Source organism: Hippocampus comes, unplaced genomic scaffold, assembly GCF_001891065.2.
Source record: "Hippocampus comes isolate QL1 unplaced genomic scaffold, H_comes_QL1_v1.1 scaffold257, whole genome shotgun sequence".
Lineage (NCBI taxonomy): Eukaryota > Metazoa > Chordata > Actinopteri > Syngnathiformes > Syngnathidae > Hippocampus > Hippocampus comes.
In genome coordinates, this window is record NW_017804972.1 from 21,058 (window position 1) to 39,044 (window position 17,987).

At 40.3% G+C, this 17,987-nt stretch overlaps 2 protein-coding genes across 8 annotated transcripts in view; both read right to left on the bottom strand.

The window, feature by feature from the left end:
• Positions 1 to 9,995, bottom strand: part of rogdi (rogdi atypical leucine zipper) — a 15,602-nt gene extending 5,607 nt beyond the window's left edge. The window contains exons 1-6 of one of the 2 annotated variants that reach the window (XM_019892379.1): positions 9,899 to 9,995; positions 9,532 to 9,591; positions 5,565 to 5,636; positions 2,572 to 2,654; positions 2,360 to 2,414; positions 2,181 to 2,261 (exon numbers count right to left, since the gene is read on the bottom strand). In XM_019892379.1, coding sequence (XP_019747938.1) covers positions 2,181 to 2,261; positions 2,360 to 2,414; positions 2,572 to 2,654; positions 5,565 to 5,636; positions 9,532 to 9,567 — 327 coding nt within the window. In that variant the 5' untranslated portion in view covers positions 9,568 to 9,591; positions 9,899 to 9,995. Of the gene's footprint in view, positions 1 to 2,180; positions 2,262 to 2,359; positions 2,415 to 2,571; positions 2,655 to 5,564; positions 5,637 to 9,531; positions 9,730 to 9,898 lie in introns of those variants that run through there. The other variant, XM_019892372.1, reaches the window with a different exon arrangement.
• Positions 9,996 to 14,594: 4,599 nt separating this feature from the next.
• The window catches only part of glyr1 (glyoxylate reductase 1 homolog (Arabidopsis)), a 23,197-nt gene continuing 19,804 nt past the window's right edge, over positions 14,595 to 17,987 (bottom strand). For 5 of the 6 annotated variants that reach the window (XM_019892168.1, XM_019892160.1, XM_019892151.1 and 2 more), the window contains one exon: positions 14,595 to 16,916. In XM_019892168.1, coding sequence (XP_019747727.1) covers positions 16,842 to 16,916 — 75 coding nt within the window. In that variant the 3' untranslated portion in view covers positions 14,595 to 16,841. The remainder of the gene's footprint in view (positions 16,917 to 17,987) is intronic. The other variant, XM_019892133.1, reaches the window with a different exon arrangement.

A 17,987-nucleotide genomic window follows, 5' to 3' on the forward strand; every position in this document is an offset into this window, starting at 1 on the left:
GGGGGTTGTGGGTTGGGGTGGGGGGGGGCGCGGGGGGGGGTGGGGTTTGCTGTCACTCAGCGTGGATCAGCTGCCCTCGGGTGCTTTTTCTCCTCATATTGTTTCTCTGTGCCTTATCATGTTTTTTTAATATCAGGATCATTATGGTATGAGTGCAAGTTTGTGTGTGTAGGCATGCTTGTAGGGATATACATGTTGATATGTGTATGTTGGGGAGGCGGCTCTTTTTATGTTGTAAGTTTTGAATATTTTAACTGTACAGCATTTTGAGTTGCATTTTTATGTATGAAAAGTGCTATATAAATAAAGTTTGATGAATACATGCAGTTGCTCTGTTTTGGAAAACAATCACTGCTGTGGAATGCTTAGGACTCAAGCTATTTAAATCCAGATGAATCATTTCGCTCGACATCGCGTTTGCCTTCGACAAAATATGTTGAAACCCCAACAGTATTGTTAGATCATAGTTGCGATGAGTATTTAAAAAAAAAAAAAAAAAAAAATGCAAGTTGGAGACTCGGCGGGCCTGACTACCACCCGTGACCCCCCCCTAACAATGGCAGTTGCAGAGAGAGATGATGTGAGAACGGGCAGGGGTATCAAGCTGCCACGGCACACTGCTGCTCAACGGCCAATGCCGAGTAGAAAAAATGTCTGAAGCGTTCTGTCTTGATGGAGTTGAGTGGCAGCTGCCAGCTTCCCTATATTTCAGTTCTCCCACTGTGCATGATTTGAATCACCTGGATTCATCATTTGACAAGACCCACATTGATAATGGACATCACTCAAAGGAGTTCGCAATCTGGGCTCGGGACAAAATGGATTTTCCGGGTTTTGTAAACTCACAAATCCCGCAAGAATTCAGCATGCAGGCAAGGTTACCTAAAAGTGACGAGTTACAGTAGTAAGTGACCTGGGGGTTGCGTGGGTGCTATGCAGCCCGCCAACTGTCAATGTCACGTTATAAGCTCTTCAAACTATGTTAAGTTTGTTCTGAATGTATGCCAATGTCGTTACGTGAGTCTACAACACTTTGTGTGCACTTTGACGACAACGCTGACTTTACAAACTGCCTCAGGAGCCTAACGACAGTGTGAAACATGATACAATACTTGCAGCAAGTAAAGCAAAACCATAGCCATGAGCAGGGCTCTGTGATCACTTATTCATAATCATTAAAACATCCAAAATACAATCTTTGTATTTTCCCACGGGTGTTTCTGCAATTGATGACAATTTGTCCAACTGATTGCCCATGTTTTTCAACCTGTTTATTCAAGAGATAGTGAGATCAATGGTAGCAGAACTGAAACAACAAGTTTCACTTGTGAAATCATTCAAATATGAACACCAAAATTTGGAAGGTAAACAACTAATTTTTATGATATACTGTAATCGCTAATAGATTGGAAGGCCAAATCACAGGTAAACCCTGGTTAGCAGGTATTGTGATTATCAATAGGTCCATCTCAATAAATTGAACTATTGTGGAAAATGTTATTTTATTTTGGTAGTTCAATGCAGGGCGGCCCGGTGGTCGACTGGTTAGCACCTTGGCCTCACATTGAAGAGGTGCAGGGTTCAATTTTCCAGCTCCGGTCTTCCTGTGTGGAATTTGAATGCTCTCTCCATGCCTGCGTGGGTTTTCTCTGGGTATTCCGGTTTCCTCCCACATTGCAAAAACATGCGTGGCAGGTTTATGGAACACTCTAAATTGTTACAAGGTGAGAGTGTGAGCATGGATGGTTGTTAGTCTCTGCATGCCCTGCGATTGGCTGGCAACCGGTTTAAGGTGTCCCCCGCCTACTGCTCAAAGACAGATGGGATAGGCTCCAGCACCCTTTGTGAGGATAAGCGGATCCGAAAATGGATGGATGGATGAGTGGATGGATGGATGGATCGTTCAATGAAAAAAGTGAAACTCAATAAATGATTTCACACAGATTACAAAACTACATGATGTTGTAATTTTTATGATTGTCGCTTCAGGCTCACCAAAAGCCCTAGTTTTACTCCCTCAAGCAACATGTTTTTTGGGGGGGGGGGGGTTAAGAAAAAGTAGTAATAATTAAAAATTAAATAAATAATTGCACCCCATGACAAATACCCAAAATTCAGTTGGTAGAAAAACATTGAAATGAAGTGACTTGAACCATGGAGTTGAATCGAGCCACATTTACCTGCTGTAATTTCCACTGCTTGTCCTCCCTGAACTGGAAGTGGTGCACTTGACTGCTCTTTGCCACCTTCAGATTGATATCCTGTTGAAAGTCAAAACAAAGACGTCGTTGAGCTGGAGCAAATTGTGATGTCATTTTCATAGAAGGAAACCACAAAACACAGGTCAACTCAACCTTACCGCCTGAGTCAGAGCCTCTCCTTGTAGCGTCAGCACTCCTTTCACCTGATCCATGCTGTAAAACAACACTTTTTTTTTTTTTATAACTTCCAACATCAAAGCAACGTGTAATAAACGTGTTCATGTTGGAAGTCATGACCTCCATCGATAGCTCGAATACAATCCATCACGCATGAGCAATGAGTCATTAAGACAATGGTAGGCGGCATTACGTTGAACTGCCCAGGATGAAGTTTTCCTGTTTGAGCTGACTCTCTAGGCCAGGCGTCGGCATGGTGAAACGTCTTGAAGCTTCCTGTGAAAGAGCAAAACAAAATGCAGACATTAGGAGAGAACCGGGGGGTTGCGATCAATGCTCTCAAAAGGGGATCAATATTAATTGAGGAGGACTTTTGACCTGTGCAAAGCAAAGGGCCATCCTTAAGTGTCAACAAAGTGATGGTTGACCTTTGATTTGAAAACCTCACCTGGAGACGTGGGCAATCTGGAACTAATAAGGACGGGCTCGAGCAAAAAAGTGCATCTACGACTTCATCAGTTTATAGAGTAAAAAAAAAAAAAAAATATATATATATATATATATATATATATATATATATATAGATGACTTTATTCACTCTAAAAACTCTCATTAGTGTAACAGACCTGAAGATGTGGATGTTTAGGTTTTTAACGGCTCATGTCCCACAGCAGATGCATGTGGCAATAGTGACATATTGTATTGTCAGTTTGTACTGACAGTTTTATTCAAAATTACTCAACCGACATTGCAAAAGTCATTTATTTGCAAAGGTGACAAACTCACAGTGAAACCCCGGTCAAACTCAACTTGTGCAACTTTCCAGTGATATGCTTCCTCCAAATGCTATAACTTAAGGTGGAGCAAAAAGCGGACTTATGTAGAAAAAAATAAAAGTTTTCAGTTCGTATAAGACAAATAAAATCTGCTCTGAAATATTTCATTCTTCAAATTTTGTGAGGTGTCCTTTTAGACCTGCAACTAATGATTATCTGAATAAGGGTGAATTATTTTGTCAATGATTTTGACCAAATAAATTAACAAATAAATAAACGTTTAAACGTCCAACCCGTTACTCAAAATTGACAGTGCAGAAAATGCACAAACAATAATTAATTGGGATTAAATTTCTGGTTTGATTCATAAAATGATTTTCTTTCTCTCTTTTTTTTTTTTTTTTTTAAATAAATTAAAAGCAGTTTTAGACTACAGAAATCAAATACTGTTGAGAAGATGAAATTCCTTTTATTTGGACAATTTTTAAAAAGTCAATTAATTTGTGCACCTCTTTTTCCTATTTCAAGCAGTCAACACTGCCGAAATCACAAGACGTCATCAGGTCGGTCATATGATGTCATTCTTGCATACAGTGCATTTAAAAAAATGGCACATCACCCTTATATGGGCAACAGTGGAGTAAACATAAACAAAGCTTGACAAACACAATTGCCCTCTTTCACAACAGTTTAGACTCGTGTGCCATGTGATCGGACTTGCCTGCAATTGAGTCAACTGGCCATCACACACCAAAAAAAGTCTGTTCTCAAAACAAGAACATGAGCTACGCATGAAGCTCATATGCACTCATGAGAGGTCTCTGTGCTGGATGGACTTTTCTAAAACAGCATCATGATCATGTGAAATTGCGCCTGACGGCTAACGGATGCCGTGAGGTGATTGTTAAGAGTAAAATGAGAGAGCAGCAAAGGAAGAAAAGAAAATAATTACCTTATTTTATACACCATAAGGCGCTTGGGAGTATAAGGTGCACCTTTAATGAATGGCCTATTTTGAACCTGCTTTCATATATATAGGGCGCACCGCTTTATATTTTCCTCCACAAATTTTCCTTGACTTCGGTCAAAAAGTAGCACCCTTCCCCCTCAGGTGTGCACACCTCAGCCTGATGGGGTAGACGTGAGATACATGTAGGCGACATCAATAAACAAGTACAGTCACCCTCCAGTGGGTGTAAAAGACATTCACAGTCCTTTTCAAATGACTGATGACTCCCATTTAACAGTGAGTTTAAGTAAGTGGTAACAGAGTTTGACATTAAGTTTTGATGAGTGAGTTGTGGTGACCCTGTCAGAACCGGTATTCACCCAAGTGCACTTTACGTGGTGGCATAACCAAGCACTAACCATGACATGGTATTAACGTCAATTAGAATCAGAATCATCTTTATGAGCCATGTATGTAAAACACACAAGGAATTTGTCTCCGGTAGTGTAGGCTGCACTAGTATTGCAATAACAAGCAAATACGAAAAGCAAAGACGTGACATAAGTATAGAAAGACATTCTGTAATGTCATGGTTGATAGGCCTCTGCAACATAGCGTGGTCAACGGGGAAAGTGCCTCTGGATTGGCAGGCCGAGGTGGTGGTCCCTCTTTTTAAGAAGGGGGATGGAAGGGACTTTGTATCTGTCTGTCGTAGTGAAGAAGGAGCTGAGCGAAAAGGCAAAACTCTCAATATATCGGTCACTCTACGTTGATCACGAGCTGTGGGTCATGACCAAAAAAAACGGCTGAAATGAGTTTTCTCCGCAGGGTGTCCAGGCTCTCTTTCAGAGATAAGGTGAGAAGCTCAGAGTTGAGCCGCTTCTCCTCCACGTTGAGAGGAACCAGATGAGGTGGATCGGGCATCAGATTAGGATGCCTCCTGGACGCCTCCCTGCTGAGGCCATGTCCCACCGGCAGGAGCCCCCGGGGACAACTCAGGCCACAGTGGAGAGAGTATGTCTCCCGGCTGGCCTGGGAATGCCTTGGGGTCCCCCGGGAAGAGCTGGAAGAAGTGACTGGGGAGAGAGAAGTCTGGGCTTCCCTGTTCAGGCTGTTGCCCTGTGACCCTCTATAAGCGGTAGAGAATGGATGGATGGGATGGACGGTAATGCTAGGTGCTAGGTAATGTTAGGGAATGCTAGGTAATGTTAGTTCACGCTTAGCTTGCGAACGTCATGTGACCAAACTCAAGTGCAACATGGCTGACCCCTGAGATAGATAAAGACGGATGGGTTTTTTTCTGCTTAATTAATATTCCACAAGCACACTATTGATCATAATGCCACATTTAGACTAGTAGGGGCGCAAAGAGCATGTTATTGTAAAGAACATTTTTGACTTGACATCCCTTTTAAATTGAGATGACAACAAATTCAACATTGTTAGCTTATCAAGTCTTACCTTAAGGACATCCTGCAGCTGTTTCAGTACAGCATGTACTTCTTCTTTAAGAAGCCAGTTGAACTCCTCCTCCTGGTATAAATTGAATCAGAAAATCAGTAAATGAGGCGTTACAAAGGAAAATGACAGTATATTTTATTTGGACAGTCAAGCAGTCACAACAATGTGATTCAACAAAAGAAGCAGCAATACGATAACGTTAATATTTGTTAGCATTAAGAATCTCATAGAACATTGTTAGGGATGGATAAGATTTTTTTCTTTCTGTGAACTGAACCAGTGCACCATAAAGCAAATGAAGCACCATGAAGCTTTGAATCATGTGCAAATCAATTGGCTGGAAAGTTTCATTGCTTCATGAAGCTTCATTTGCAACAGTGTTGCGCAGTCGGAAGTACTACGCCGCCATGATAGGATGTGTTCAGTGCTGTAGTAATCCTGTGCGTCTCTGAACTACAGTGAGTACACAAGATGGTGATTTACTATACGTAGTTTGCACAGTACTGTGTATATTTGTTGCGGCATTGTGGTTATTGTCCTATATGTACTGTGTATATTTGTTGCGGCATTGTGGTTATTGCCATTTCTGGGACTTGTTTAACTTTGTTGCCGATTTGATTGACAGCTCCTGGTGCATCCCTTTGAAGTTTGTCACGCATGTAATTGAGTCTTCAACGCGACTTGTGGATGCTAACATGGCCCTTTGTGTATGTTAGCGACCTAGCAATAAGTGTAGACAAGAATAGTGCATTTATTTACATGTTTCATGCATCTTAGGCACGTAAAGTCTGCCGTAAATTGGGTCGTGTGCACTTTATTAGCGCCGTAGTCGGCCACTATTTAACATTTATTTGATGTGGTTTCAGCTGTGTATTAGCATGGGGAAGTTGCCCATATTAAATAAGGTTTACTATGTGTTTGAAGTTTACATAATTGTGTACAGCTAAGATAACATACTTCCATGGGGCTGAGTGATCCATTATTATTTGACAAGAGATGTGTCCCTTGCCTTTAAGTATTGAATTGAATACAACTTTATTGTCAAACAGATGAAATTTCTTCCCTCTCAACATAAAAGAAGAGGAGCCGCTGCGGGTGTCCGCACCGCCATCAAAAGAAAAGTTAATAACAAAAAAATGACAAAATAATACAAGACAACACATGAGACACAGACAATCGTGCAATCTTAACCACTTTTCTGCATACACTTTGTTGTCTGAAGCAGTTATAGATGATATAGATTGCAGCATTTTGCGACATCAGAAGCCCAGCATTTGCACTCAAGACGCTGCTTTGTCTCTGTTTATTGCAGAAGCACACACGTACCGAGACCCACTCACACACGCCACACATCCGTGTATCATTGCAACCTGTGCCTGTTTGCCCGCATACCTGTGCTGTTCTCTGTTTGTGTCTGCGACGGGATTAAAGCTGCCAAACCACATCTTCACTCTTTTATTGTGTTATGACCGACACCCAGGGGTGGACACGGTATACAGTTTTTTTTTTCAAGCTGGCGCCCTCGTAGGCAGCAGTCAGCAAGTGCTCTTCAAGAGGTTTGCTTTTTTTTTGGTTAGTTTTTTTTTGTTGTTTTTGTCTTTTGTTTTGTCAAATGGCGTTTGACCGAGGTGGACTGTTTACAGTGTTTTTGGGCACGACATTCGTCAAGAGAGAAGAATCTGTGCTTGGTGGTTGCACTTTCTCAGCAGTCTGCGCTGGTGCAGTTGGATGGATGGCTTGTGGAGGCAAGGATGAGGAGAGGAGAGAGGAGCGTCGGCGCTGAGCGCGGATAAGTATTTGGAATTGAAAGTCTCCGCTTAGAGTTGAAACGGATTTACATGGGACAGGAGAAGTGAACATATCTCTTTTTGCGTCAATGGACGCTACAGCCTCTTGCTTCCTTTCAAACTTAGCTTGCGGCAGACGTGCATATTTTGCGCATGCCGTCTCTGATCCACTGCTGAAAGGACACTTTGATTCTCTCCTCTTTCATCTAGAACAGTGGTTATTAACCTGGGTTCGATCGAAACGCAGGGGTTCGGTGAGTCTGTCTCGGGGGTTCGACGGAGCCCCTGCCATGGAGGGTAAGACACAAGCAACTCAACATGTTAATTAGTTATGACACGCCCACTTGCCCATCACTGGCTGCAGATGATCACATTACATTGCTTGTCCATTCAGTGCGGTGGGAAATTTAGTTCGCTTAGTACTAGTCAACATGTGACTGTTGTGATAGTACGTCGTACAATTAAAAAAGAAAAATAAGTATACTTATCTCTTGTAATTTTATTTACTTGTTTCTCTTTTCAATAAATTCCTTTTTTTTAATATATCTTGAATTTGTAAAAAAAAATATATATATATACTGTACGTATTTTTCACTCATGAAGGGTTCAGTGAATGTGCATATTAACTGGTTGGGTTCGGTATCTCTAAAAAGGTTAAGAACCACTGATCTAGAACTGCTTGTGCGTCGACGTCACAGTGTAGAGGTACCGGGTTCAATTCCAGCTCCGGACTTCCTGTGTGGAGTTTGCATGTTCTCCCCAATGTTTGCGTGGGTTTTCTCCAGGTACTCTGTTTTCCTCCCACATTCCAAAAACATGCATAACAGGCTGATTGAACACTCAGAATTGTTCCTTGGTGTCAGTGTGAGCACGGATGGTTGTTCGTCTCTGTGTGCCCTGCGATTGGCTGGCAAACGGTTCAGGTGTCCCCGCCTACTGCCTGAAGACGGCTGAGATAGGCTCCAGCATCCTCCACGACTCTTGTGAGGATAAAGCGGATCAGAAAATGGATGGATGGATGGATAAAATAAATAAAATAAATACTCTCAATGAACTACACCTGTACAGTCCAACCTAACAGAAACAGTCGAATGCAGATAATCTGAAGGCCGATATCAAAGCATCTTGGGCAACAATATCACCGGAACTGTGGCAAAGGCTGATCACCTCCATGCCATCTTGATGCTGTCATGAATGCAAAAGAGGGCCCAACAAAGTACTGATGGCTGATTACTTTAATACACTTTTCAGAAGCCCAGCATTTCTGAGTTTAAAGTCCCTTATTGTTGGGCACGTGAAATGTTCTTATTTTGTGAAACAGCATTTCAGGGTTCCCACTCTTCCACTTGCTTTTTATTTATTTTTATGTACGTTATGGACCCGTACGAACCCTGCATTTTTGGGGGGGGGTGCGGGTGGGGGGTGTTCTGCCTTAATCATCAAAACTGAAACAAATAAAAGCTTGAAATATCTCACCTTGTCAGTCGTGAACTCACATGACATACAAGTGTCACGTTTTGAAACAAATTATTTAAATAAACGGACTTTCCCTCGAGATTAATTTTTTTAAGCATGCACCTGTATTGTCATTATCGTGTGCCTTTATAACTCTTCCATTTCAGGTGAGCAATAATTAATTTGGGCAAATCCTATAAATTATTGTAAAAAATGACAACATGCGCAATGCAATTACTGCGGATGACCAATGTTGCCTTGGCAGTGTCCTCCCAAGGAAGTTATCATTTATTTCTGATGTAATTACTGGAGGCGTCCGTGACAGTGACGGAAGTAAAATAAAAAAATTGTTGCGTGTCTGCAAAAACCCTGACACGAGTTAGCGGACACGAGTGTCGCATGCCACTTTTCACAGTTGCTCCACGCTCAATTCCACGATTGTTAGGTTCGGCCGGGCCGGCCGCCAGCACAACCACAACACACAAGTGACAGTGCAAACAATTACCGTAACTGGACCTGCATTCTATCGCCCTCGGAGACCTGACTCCATTCTTAACGTGATCCTGCACAATTGCAGCAAACTTCACACCGCACCACTCATTTGGTCAAGCGACTGCGTCATAAGGATTTTGCATTTAAACATATCCAGTGAATGTGAATGAGTGACGCGGCTAGCTTCATGCATTCGCTGCCTTGCAGACTGACAAGACACATCATCATCTTACCAGCACAGCTCTCTCCACTTGACTGGCAGCCGACATCTTGGGCAGTTCTGAGAGAGATCTCTGAGGATTGAGCATGATGATCAGAAAACAGCGGGCAATACTCCGATATCAACCTTAGAACACAATCTTTAATGTCCCCTAACGTGTATACGTTTTCTTCCTAGCTTAGCAGATGAGGTGCTGCCTTCAGAGGCAGTGAGAATTCGTGGACGCCAGAGAGGGGGGACACTATCAGTGGAAAACTGATGCCTTGGCGCACACTGACAACAAAAACTGAACGTAATTCCCAAGCGGAAAAATCACATTACATACATAAAATATAGTTTACGTTTTAATTTTAACTTGATAACGGGGTTTGCCAACTTACTTTATTCGGGAAATCTCTGGACAAAAGCTGCTGTTTGAAAACAAACGATTCACAACAAAAAATACATTACATGTGTCGATGAATCCGAACACGAAAAAAGTGAATTAGAAATTGCGGAGAACCGTGAATCTACCATATCACAGTCACATGCATATAATTAAATGACCCCGCCCATTGATCCTTATTCGGAAGATTTCCGCATCCCATCACTGGCTACTTGCCTGTGCCGCGATTCGAAGGTTCCGAGGTAGGAAAAAACATCATGATGTTAAGACCAGAGGCAGCCCGAGGCATAAGGAAACGAAGCATGTGTTCAGCGCTCCAGGAGAAAGCGCTTGGGATTTTTTTTTCTATTTTTTGGTATGAATACTTACATGTAGCTCATGCAAGACGACTAAAAAAAAAAAAACACATACCACATGCATTCTGTTCTGAAGCATACACGTTTTAATTCTGTTCGTGTGAGTGTAGTGACCCATTTCTACCTTCACTGAAGATCAAACAAAAGATAAAAAAAAATAAAAAGAGCACTTTTTATTCTTAAGTGTTTCTCAACTGTTGTGACCTCAAGACCCCACAATTTGCCACAATCACTAAATCACAATCACTTTTATAGAGGTTAAGAACAATAAAGAAAATGTGTTCAAATACACATGCGGTGATAAAAAAATTACCTAGGAAAATATGTACACCATAATTTAAATAATAGTAAAGTCATTCTGTAAATAATTTGGGTATGAAAAAAACTAATACAGGGTCAGACAAAATGATCTGACACATTTGTAGGTTAAATAAAAGGCAAATAAGGTACAGAAACAAAAAAGTGTTTTTATTTTCGAAAAGTACATATAATGCCATTTTGCTTTGTTTCTTTGTAATGTCAATTGTTTTTCGTTTCTTTTTCAGTTGCTGCCATGAATTGGACTGGTGAGCATTGCGCTTTCATTGTGGAAAAGTTTCTCAAAACAATGAAGCTGTTCCTGCAACACGACAAAAACGTTCCATTTGCACTTCAATCTTGGTACTGACTCTTGGACATGATCCCGTACCAGCTCGAAACATGATCTTGTTATGGGTTACCAACTTCAGAGCTACTGAACCTGCATTGAAACGAAAATCAACCGGCAGACCTTGAGGAGGCCCCCAGAGCTCCAGAAACTGATTTCATTTTTAAAACATAATGAAACAGAATGGCATTATATGTACTTTTCAAAAATAAAAACACTTTCTTTACTTTATTTGCCTTTTATTTAACCTACAAATGTGCCTGACCCTGTATAAAACAAAAGAAAAGCAATAAATTGTATATCTGTACAGTCATTAACCTAGGACCCCCAATAATGTTTTACTACCTGTCCACAACCTACCCATAATGAATCTGCGATTCACTTTTGGATACAAACGCAACCGCTATCAGGTGGATATTTAGTCAACTGCATTTATTTTCAGTTCTAAGTCCATCTCATAAAAGGACTATGACGTTTGTGCACTATAAATGCTGCCTGTAGCGTTCTTGAGTTACATATTCATTCTGTATCTTTAAGTGGTAACTGACTTGCAAAGAATGAACACAGCAATACTTGTATATGATGCCTCTGTATTTCGGGCTATAATTCCCATATGCAAGCAAGATGGTTTAATTTTTAACACCTTGTACTTGTGCAGGTTTCATCCATGAGAATTCTTGCATCTGGACACCTGACACACCCATTGGATGAAAGATCGTAATTAACACAGAAACACCAAAAAGCAATGACAACCGTACTTTTCGGTCACTCTGGAGTACGAGTCCCAACAGTCCCCCTGCCAAAAAAGTCTTTCTGAAGTCGCTTTTTATTTGAGACCAAGTCCACTAAAGCGACTTTGGGTTGGATTCAAAATTTCCGCCTCTGGCTACATAACACATCTTGATTTTAAAATGGCTTACCTAACTACAATCACACATTACATTTGGCCAAAGGCATAGTTTTCGTCAGCCATTGCATTGCGCCTTTTAGTACTATGAATAGTAAATTCCTTTTTGTGACAGAAGCTGTATGCTAAACCTGTGATACGCCCCATAATAGTTGCCAAGAATACAACCTTTCATTTCTTCTGCTTTCTCTTGGTGGTTAGAAAATACATTTGTTGCATTAGCACGGGGACACCACATGCTAAAAGAATGTGGAGGTAATGCAGCAAAAATATATGTCAACCGCCAAAAGAAATTAGAAGAAATTGTAGATGAAGTGTGAAAAGAAATGGAAGCATGAGAAAGAAAAGAATTTAAGAACAAGAAATGGAAGAAGAGGAAGAAGAAAAGCAAGTGCGAGTAGTAGTCGTCAGGGCAACTAATGTGTGACGAATCAGTTTAGCATGCTACTACAAATATTTACAGCGGCTAAAAGCGCAATAACAGATGAGGATTCTATCTTTGACCACAGTGCGACATGGGATTACAGTTAAAGTAAGCCATTTTAAACTAAAAAGAAAAAACATTTCAGTAGTTAGAAGCGCATGTTTTGAATACAACGGGAAATCATTAGCTGCCGCCATTGGGCATTTTGTTTGCGAGGGCTAAATTTAATATATACAACTCATGCCCGAGTACAAGTCCATGAAAAAAATGGGTGACTTATATGCGTACTTCTCCTCAGACTTGCGTCATTCTAATGTGTGCAAAATACAAAGCACACGTGCAATTGGTACACACAACACAAAAGGGGATGTGCCTATCGTGCTCTTTGATCTTATGACAATCGATCCCTAACTTTTCTCAGGCACAGAGAGGTTTTGCAAACATATTTAAATAAACCAGCAAACAAATTAGCAAATTTTCAACTCACCATTATGCAATTAAAATGAATGTAATTGGTTGGAGAAGTCCTTCACGTTTCTCTTCCACGAGCCAATCCAATGTATTTATAAAAAAAAATAATCATAATTAAAAAAAAAAGTTTTTTAAATCCAAAGGTGTGGCTTTTAATGCCAGCCAGGAACATGCATGAAGCAAAGTCGCAAAATGCAGAAATATAAGTCCCACTTTCTCCAACGTTCTCTCCAAATAAGTGCCTGTATCACGGTTTAAATGCTGTGATCGCCAACTCACAGCAGCTCTTTAATCAACCCCAAATAATTTTGTGTTGAGGACCAACGTTGAAGATGAAAATTTTAAACACCAGTCGGGGATGAAATGTTTGGCTAGAGAATTGAGGCATCTTGTCATCATAGGTGTATGCCAATGTTGACAGACTGAATCAGGCGCCTGAAAAAAAAAAAAGTTCAAATCCAATCAGCAGCTGTGAGAAACATTTCTAAAATCCTGCAAAGGTATTCAAGAATCTCCCCCACAGCTAACTAGATGGATACACGACTCTGTCAAATAAGGCCCCCCATACATCAGCGTCTGTCTGTGTCGCTTTACTGTGGTGTTCCTCAAGGGTAAGTATTGGGGTCCATTCCTTTAAATTTGAAAGGAAGTGCTCAACCCGCTTTCTTTCAAATCCGAAGGTTTTATCATTCGTATGCAGGTGATCTCAAAATAAAATTGTCTTTTAGCCCTCGTAGTACAGATAAGGGCACGATACAATTGTTTGGTAACTTAAGGGTTGGATGCCTGATAACTAGCTTCAGTTGAAAATGACAAATATCTAAGTACAGTATTTTTTTATGCTACCTTTTTACACATCACTGCATATTATTGCTGAATTGGATTATGGCCCTGATTTGCGTATTGTACAGTATATAGGTACAGTGTTCTAGTTACTTCAGATTTGTGTCTGCATCAGGCATGGAAAAAAATGCATTTATTTCTGCTCCCTCTAGTGAGGCACCTTGTCAGCAGATATCAAATCATTGTTTCTCCAACTCGCAGTATATTGAATGTGTCATTGTTGAAATGTTTCACAGCTTTTGCTTTGCAAGGCTCTGTTCTGCATACAGAAGTGCATTCTTCACTACCTCCTAAAACTTCACCTTAACGGATGCCAGGGCTACTGCGGATGCGTGTGCGCTGTGATAAAGATTTCTATTGGAGAGTAATTCAGAAAATACAAACTGAGGACACTTTGGACACACTTCAGACCAGCAAAACATATACATGGTCAGGGTTACTGTGTGATTTCTTTAATATGGCTCAGCAGTTCCCCTGATGTTTTTTTTTTTTTTTTTTTTTTTTTTTTAAACAAAGCACCCTTGGTTGGACTTCTCACCTAGATATACACAAATTGGGAGACATATGGAACAGGCCAAGACCTACAAACAAGTCTTTTCAAGCCCTATGAACAGGAATTATGCTATTTTTACTGTACTTAGGAATTGGGCCTTTTATAGAGGTCATATTTCAACAAACTCATCCTAGAAAATTTCCAGATAGCCTTCAATTTTGTGCGTTTCATCCAAGGTTTTTGAGATGAAAAGTCATTGCATGCTGTTGCCTTGAAGATGCACTATTTTGCAAAGATAAATGATGCCGTTTTTGAGGTTCGAAACCTTGGTGACTCATATTTTAGAGGGTTATTGTACTCTGTGTTCGTACACCTATGTGTAAGTACCGTGCCGCTGTCTCTGAAAGGGTTAATAGGAGCTCTCTATTCAAATGATGTAAAAAGCCACCATTTGAGAAATAAAGGGAGCACCAAAAACACACACACACACACACACACACACACACACACACACACACACACACACACACACACAAACAAAACAATACTTCGATGTCAGAAATGAGGAGAGGATTTATTAAACAGCACAAAAGCCTTGAAATTCCACATGTTCAAATCATAAATATCCCCCAAATTACCATAGGTTGCCGTCATCCTTAAAACAATCTCCACATTTTGGGCGTGTGATTTGATTACATATCAATTTACACTTCTACAGTATTAGGACAAGACTTAGTTGCTCAGAAGAGTCAAAAGAGTTTATGCCAGTAATTGAAGATATCAAACGAACTCATGGTGCTATTTACACCTGGCTTCTAAAACATCCTCCAACTGTGTGTGTGTGTGTGTGTGTGTGTAACAAACGTAAAATCCTCCAAATTGAAAAGTTACTGAACTTGAGGTTTGCCAACTGATGATGGACTTCAAGGGGAAGTCAACACCCCAAATTTATTTACGTGTTTTATGCGACCCCATTAGACTAAACACGGTACTCTGATTAATACTGCATTTGTGGGATATGCAAAATCTACCTGTCTTGATCCATCTCAGGGGGGCGTGGGTGGATCGCCACTTGCTGCTGACCGAAGATGACATCACAGATGCTCGGGCTAGGGTAATGACCAATCGCGGCTCGCCTGTTTTCTTAGTTTGGTCGTGACATTCGCAAGCTGAGCCCCGAGATGGATAAAAATGGCTGGATTTTGATGCTTAAGTCATGCCTCACTCACGCAACGCTGACCAGAATACCGTGTTTAGATTAGTTGGGCTACATGTATTATTGTAAAGAACATCTTTGACTTGACTTCCCCCATACGCCTCAATCGGCAAATGCTTGTGAAATTTTTAAACGTTCAAATTTTCTTACAGACAGGAAAAACGGTTTGCAACCTTTTAGAACCCTTGACAAAAAACCCAATTGCGTAATGTTCGCAAGCATTCACTGCCCAGTTAAATACCGTCTTACTTTTGCTTAAAAACAACAAAACTAAACGGGTCCTTATGCAACTGAGCATGGCGTGTGTTGGTTCTCTGCAAGAAACCAATTATGTATATAATATTTAAGCCAATGAAGTCTTTCTGCCATAATTATACGTGTGACATTTTTAGCACAGCCTCGCCTCCCATCATTAGCAGTAACCACAACAATAGATTTATCCATGACCTAAGCATCTGGTTCTAGGTCCAGATCTGCAAAATAACAAAATTTATCAAACTGATGAGCGTCGGCAAGTTATTTGCTCTAAGTAGGGTGCCAGTGACTGAACAAAAACAAAAGTTTGCTGCTAAGAATATTATACTTATTCTACAGCTTTCAGTCAGTGAAACAATTCTCAGTCACATAAAAACTTATTCATCACGTTTTCTTTTCTATTTTTTTTAATGAGGCAAGGTTCAATGTTGCTTAGCAGAACATAGATCATACTTTTTCCCCCTAACAACCAGAAAAAAGAAATCCTGATTAACATTGGGGCCCATCTCAATTAAAATATAACTCAAAAGCGGATTACCCTCACTCCAGGATAATTTATATGTATAAAATAAAAGAGAACTGAGAATTCCAAACTAAAAAATGAATCAAACATGAAAATCTCAAAACTTGATGACAACGTCAAATTCTTACTGCATTTTAAGGCTGTCATCCTTACTGTGGCCAGGAAATCCAATAAGCCTCCATTGTCTTCGTCAAATACAGAAATAATGCATTACAAACTCCAATGAGAATCACAAATAAATAAATCCAATGAAAGAGTTGAGGGTGTACTATTTTAAGGCAATGTTCTCTCAGTTTTCCTCTTGGAATTGTAGATACTTAAAGAAAAGAGTAGATTGACAGACAAACTTAAATTAACTCACTTGCACATAAGAATACTTGGGGGTGATGCAGTCAAAACTTGACAGCAATCCATGTGGGCTGGGACTGGACAACCTGCTCTTCAGTGGTTCTGGACACCTCAATCGCACCTTCACACACAACCTATATTACTTTCACCACGAGTCTGATTTCAGAGGTCTGATAAGCTGCCTCCACTTGCAGTAGTACAACCTTGTTTAGGGCACTAATCACACATCTTCCCCTCAGTTAGGTCAGTGCAATGTTCAATGTTTCCTATAATGAAGAAATTGCAATCCCATCAGTTGTGGGCATATAACAAAGCAGGCGCAAAAAAAAAAAAAAAAAAAAAAAAGAATAATGCAAGAAATAAAACTAGAATTAAAAATATAAAACTTGTTACATCAAGAGGGGGAATTAATGAGGGATTAAAGACTGTGGTCCAGACAGGAAGTCACACCTCAATCTAATGAATGTAGGCTCTGTAGACTGCAGAAATATCATTGTCTGACTGGTCCAGTGCCTTGGCCCGCTTGTACACCTGTAGCGAAAACAAAAGACGAGCTTTCTAAGCAAAGATCAGAACACACAAGAACCATTTTAGAGTGGCTCTATGAAAAGAAGACCCACACATTAAGACTCATCTCTTTTATCTCTTCCCTTGCCTTGCAACCCATTGTAGAAAGTCAGCCATTAAATGATGACAAAGGCTTGTGTCAATTGTTTTCAGAAGCAGCTGCGGACATTGGCGAAAAAATTTCTATCCTACCAGGTTATTTTCTACCATGACAGCAATGTATTTCCCTGAACTGTTCCATGAAATGAAAGGCATATGTTAAGAATACATATTTCATAGACAATACAAGAACATGAAACAATAAAAACAAACATTTATCCACAGGAAAAACGCCATTCAAACTCCCTGGTGGTACACCTAGTTTAAGGAATGTATATATTCATGTAACAATTAGGGAATCCCAGGGTGTTCACAATATCACAGTATTTAGAGTGCCTCGCTATCATCATGGCCTTGTGTTAAGATGGAGTTTTGGGTCGCCTATACATCGCTAAGTAGGGCGGCTATGGCGCTCTCCACTTTATGACAATACACATGTACAGTGGGGAGAACAAGTATTTGATACGCTGCTGATTTTTTAGGTTTTCCCACTTATAAAGCAGGTAGAGGTTTGTAATGTGTATCAAAGGTACTCTTCAACTATGAGGGACAGAATCTAAAACAAAAATCCAGTCGATGATTTTTTAAAAATTAGTGTGCATTTTACCGCAGGACATATTTGATATATCAGACAAACAGTGCTTAATATTTGCTACAGAAACCTTTGTTTGAAATTACAGACATCAGACGTTTTCTATAATCAGAGATGAAAGTGGACTTTCCTGAAAATTCCGGAAAAATAAAAATTATATATATATATATATTATATATGCATATACACTATAGGTAAGATCGGGCCGCCCGACCCAAATTTCGGGTCGGGCCGGGCCTAAAAATGTCAATCATTGTTCGGGTTCGGGTCGGGCTCCTCTCTCGCTGACTTTTTATTTTTGTTTGTTTCGCTCTCGCTGACTTTTTTTTTTTTTTCGTGGCCGT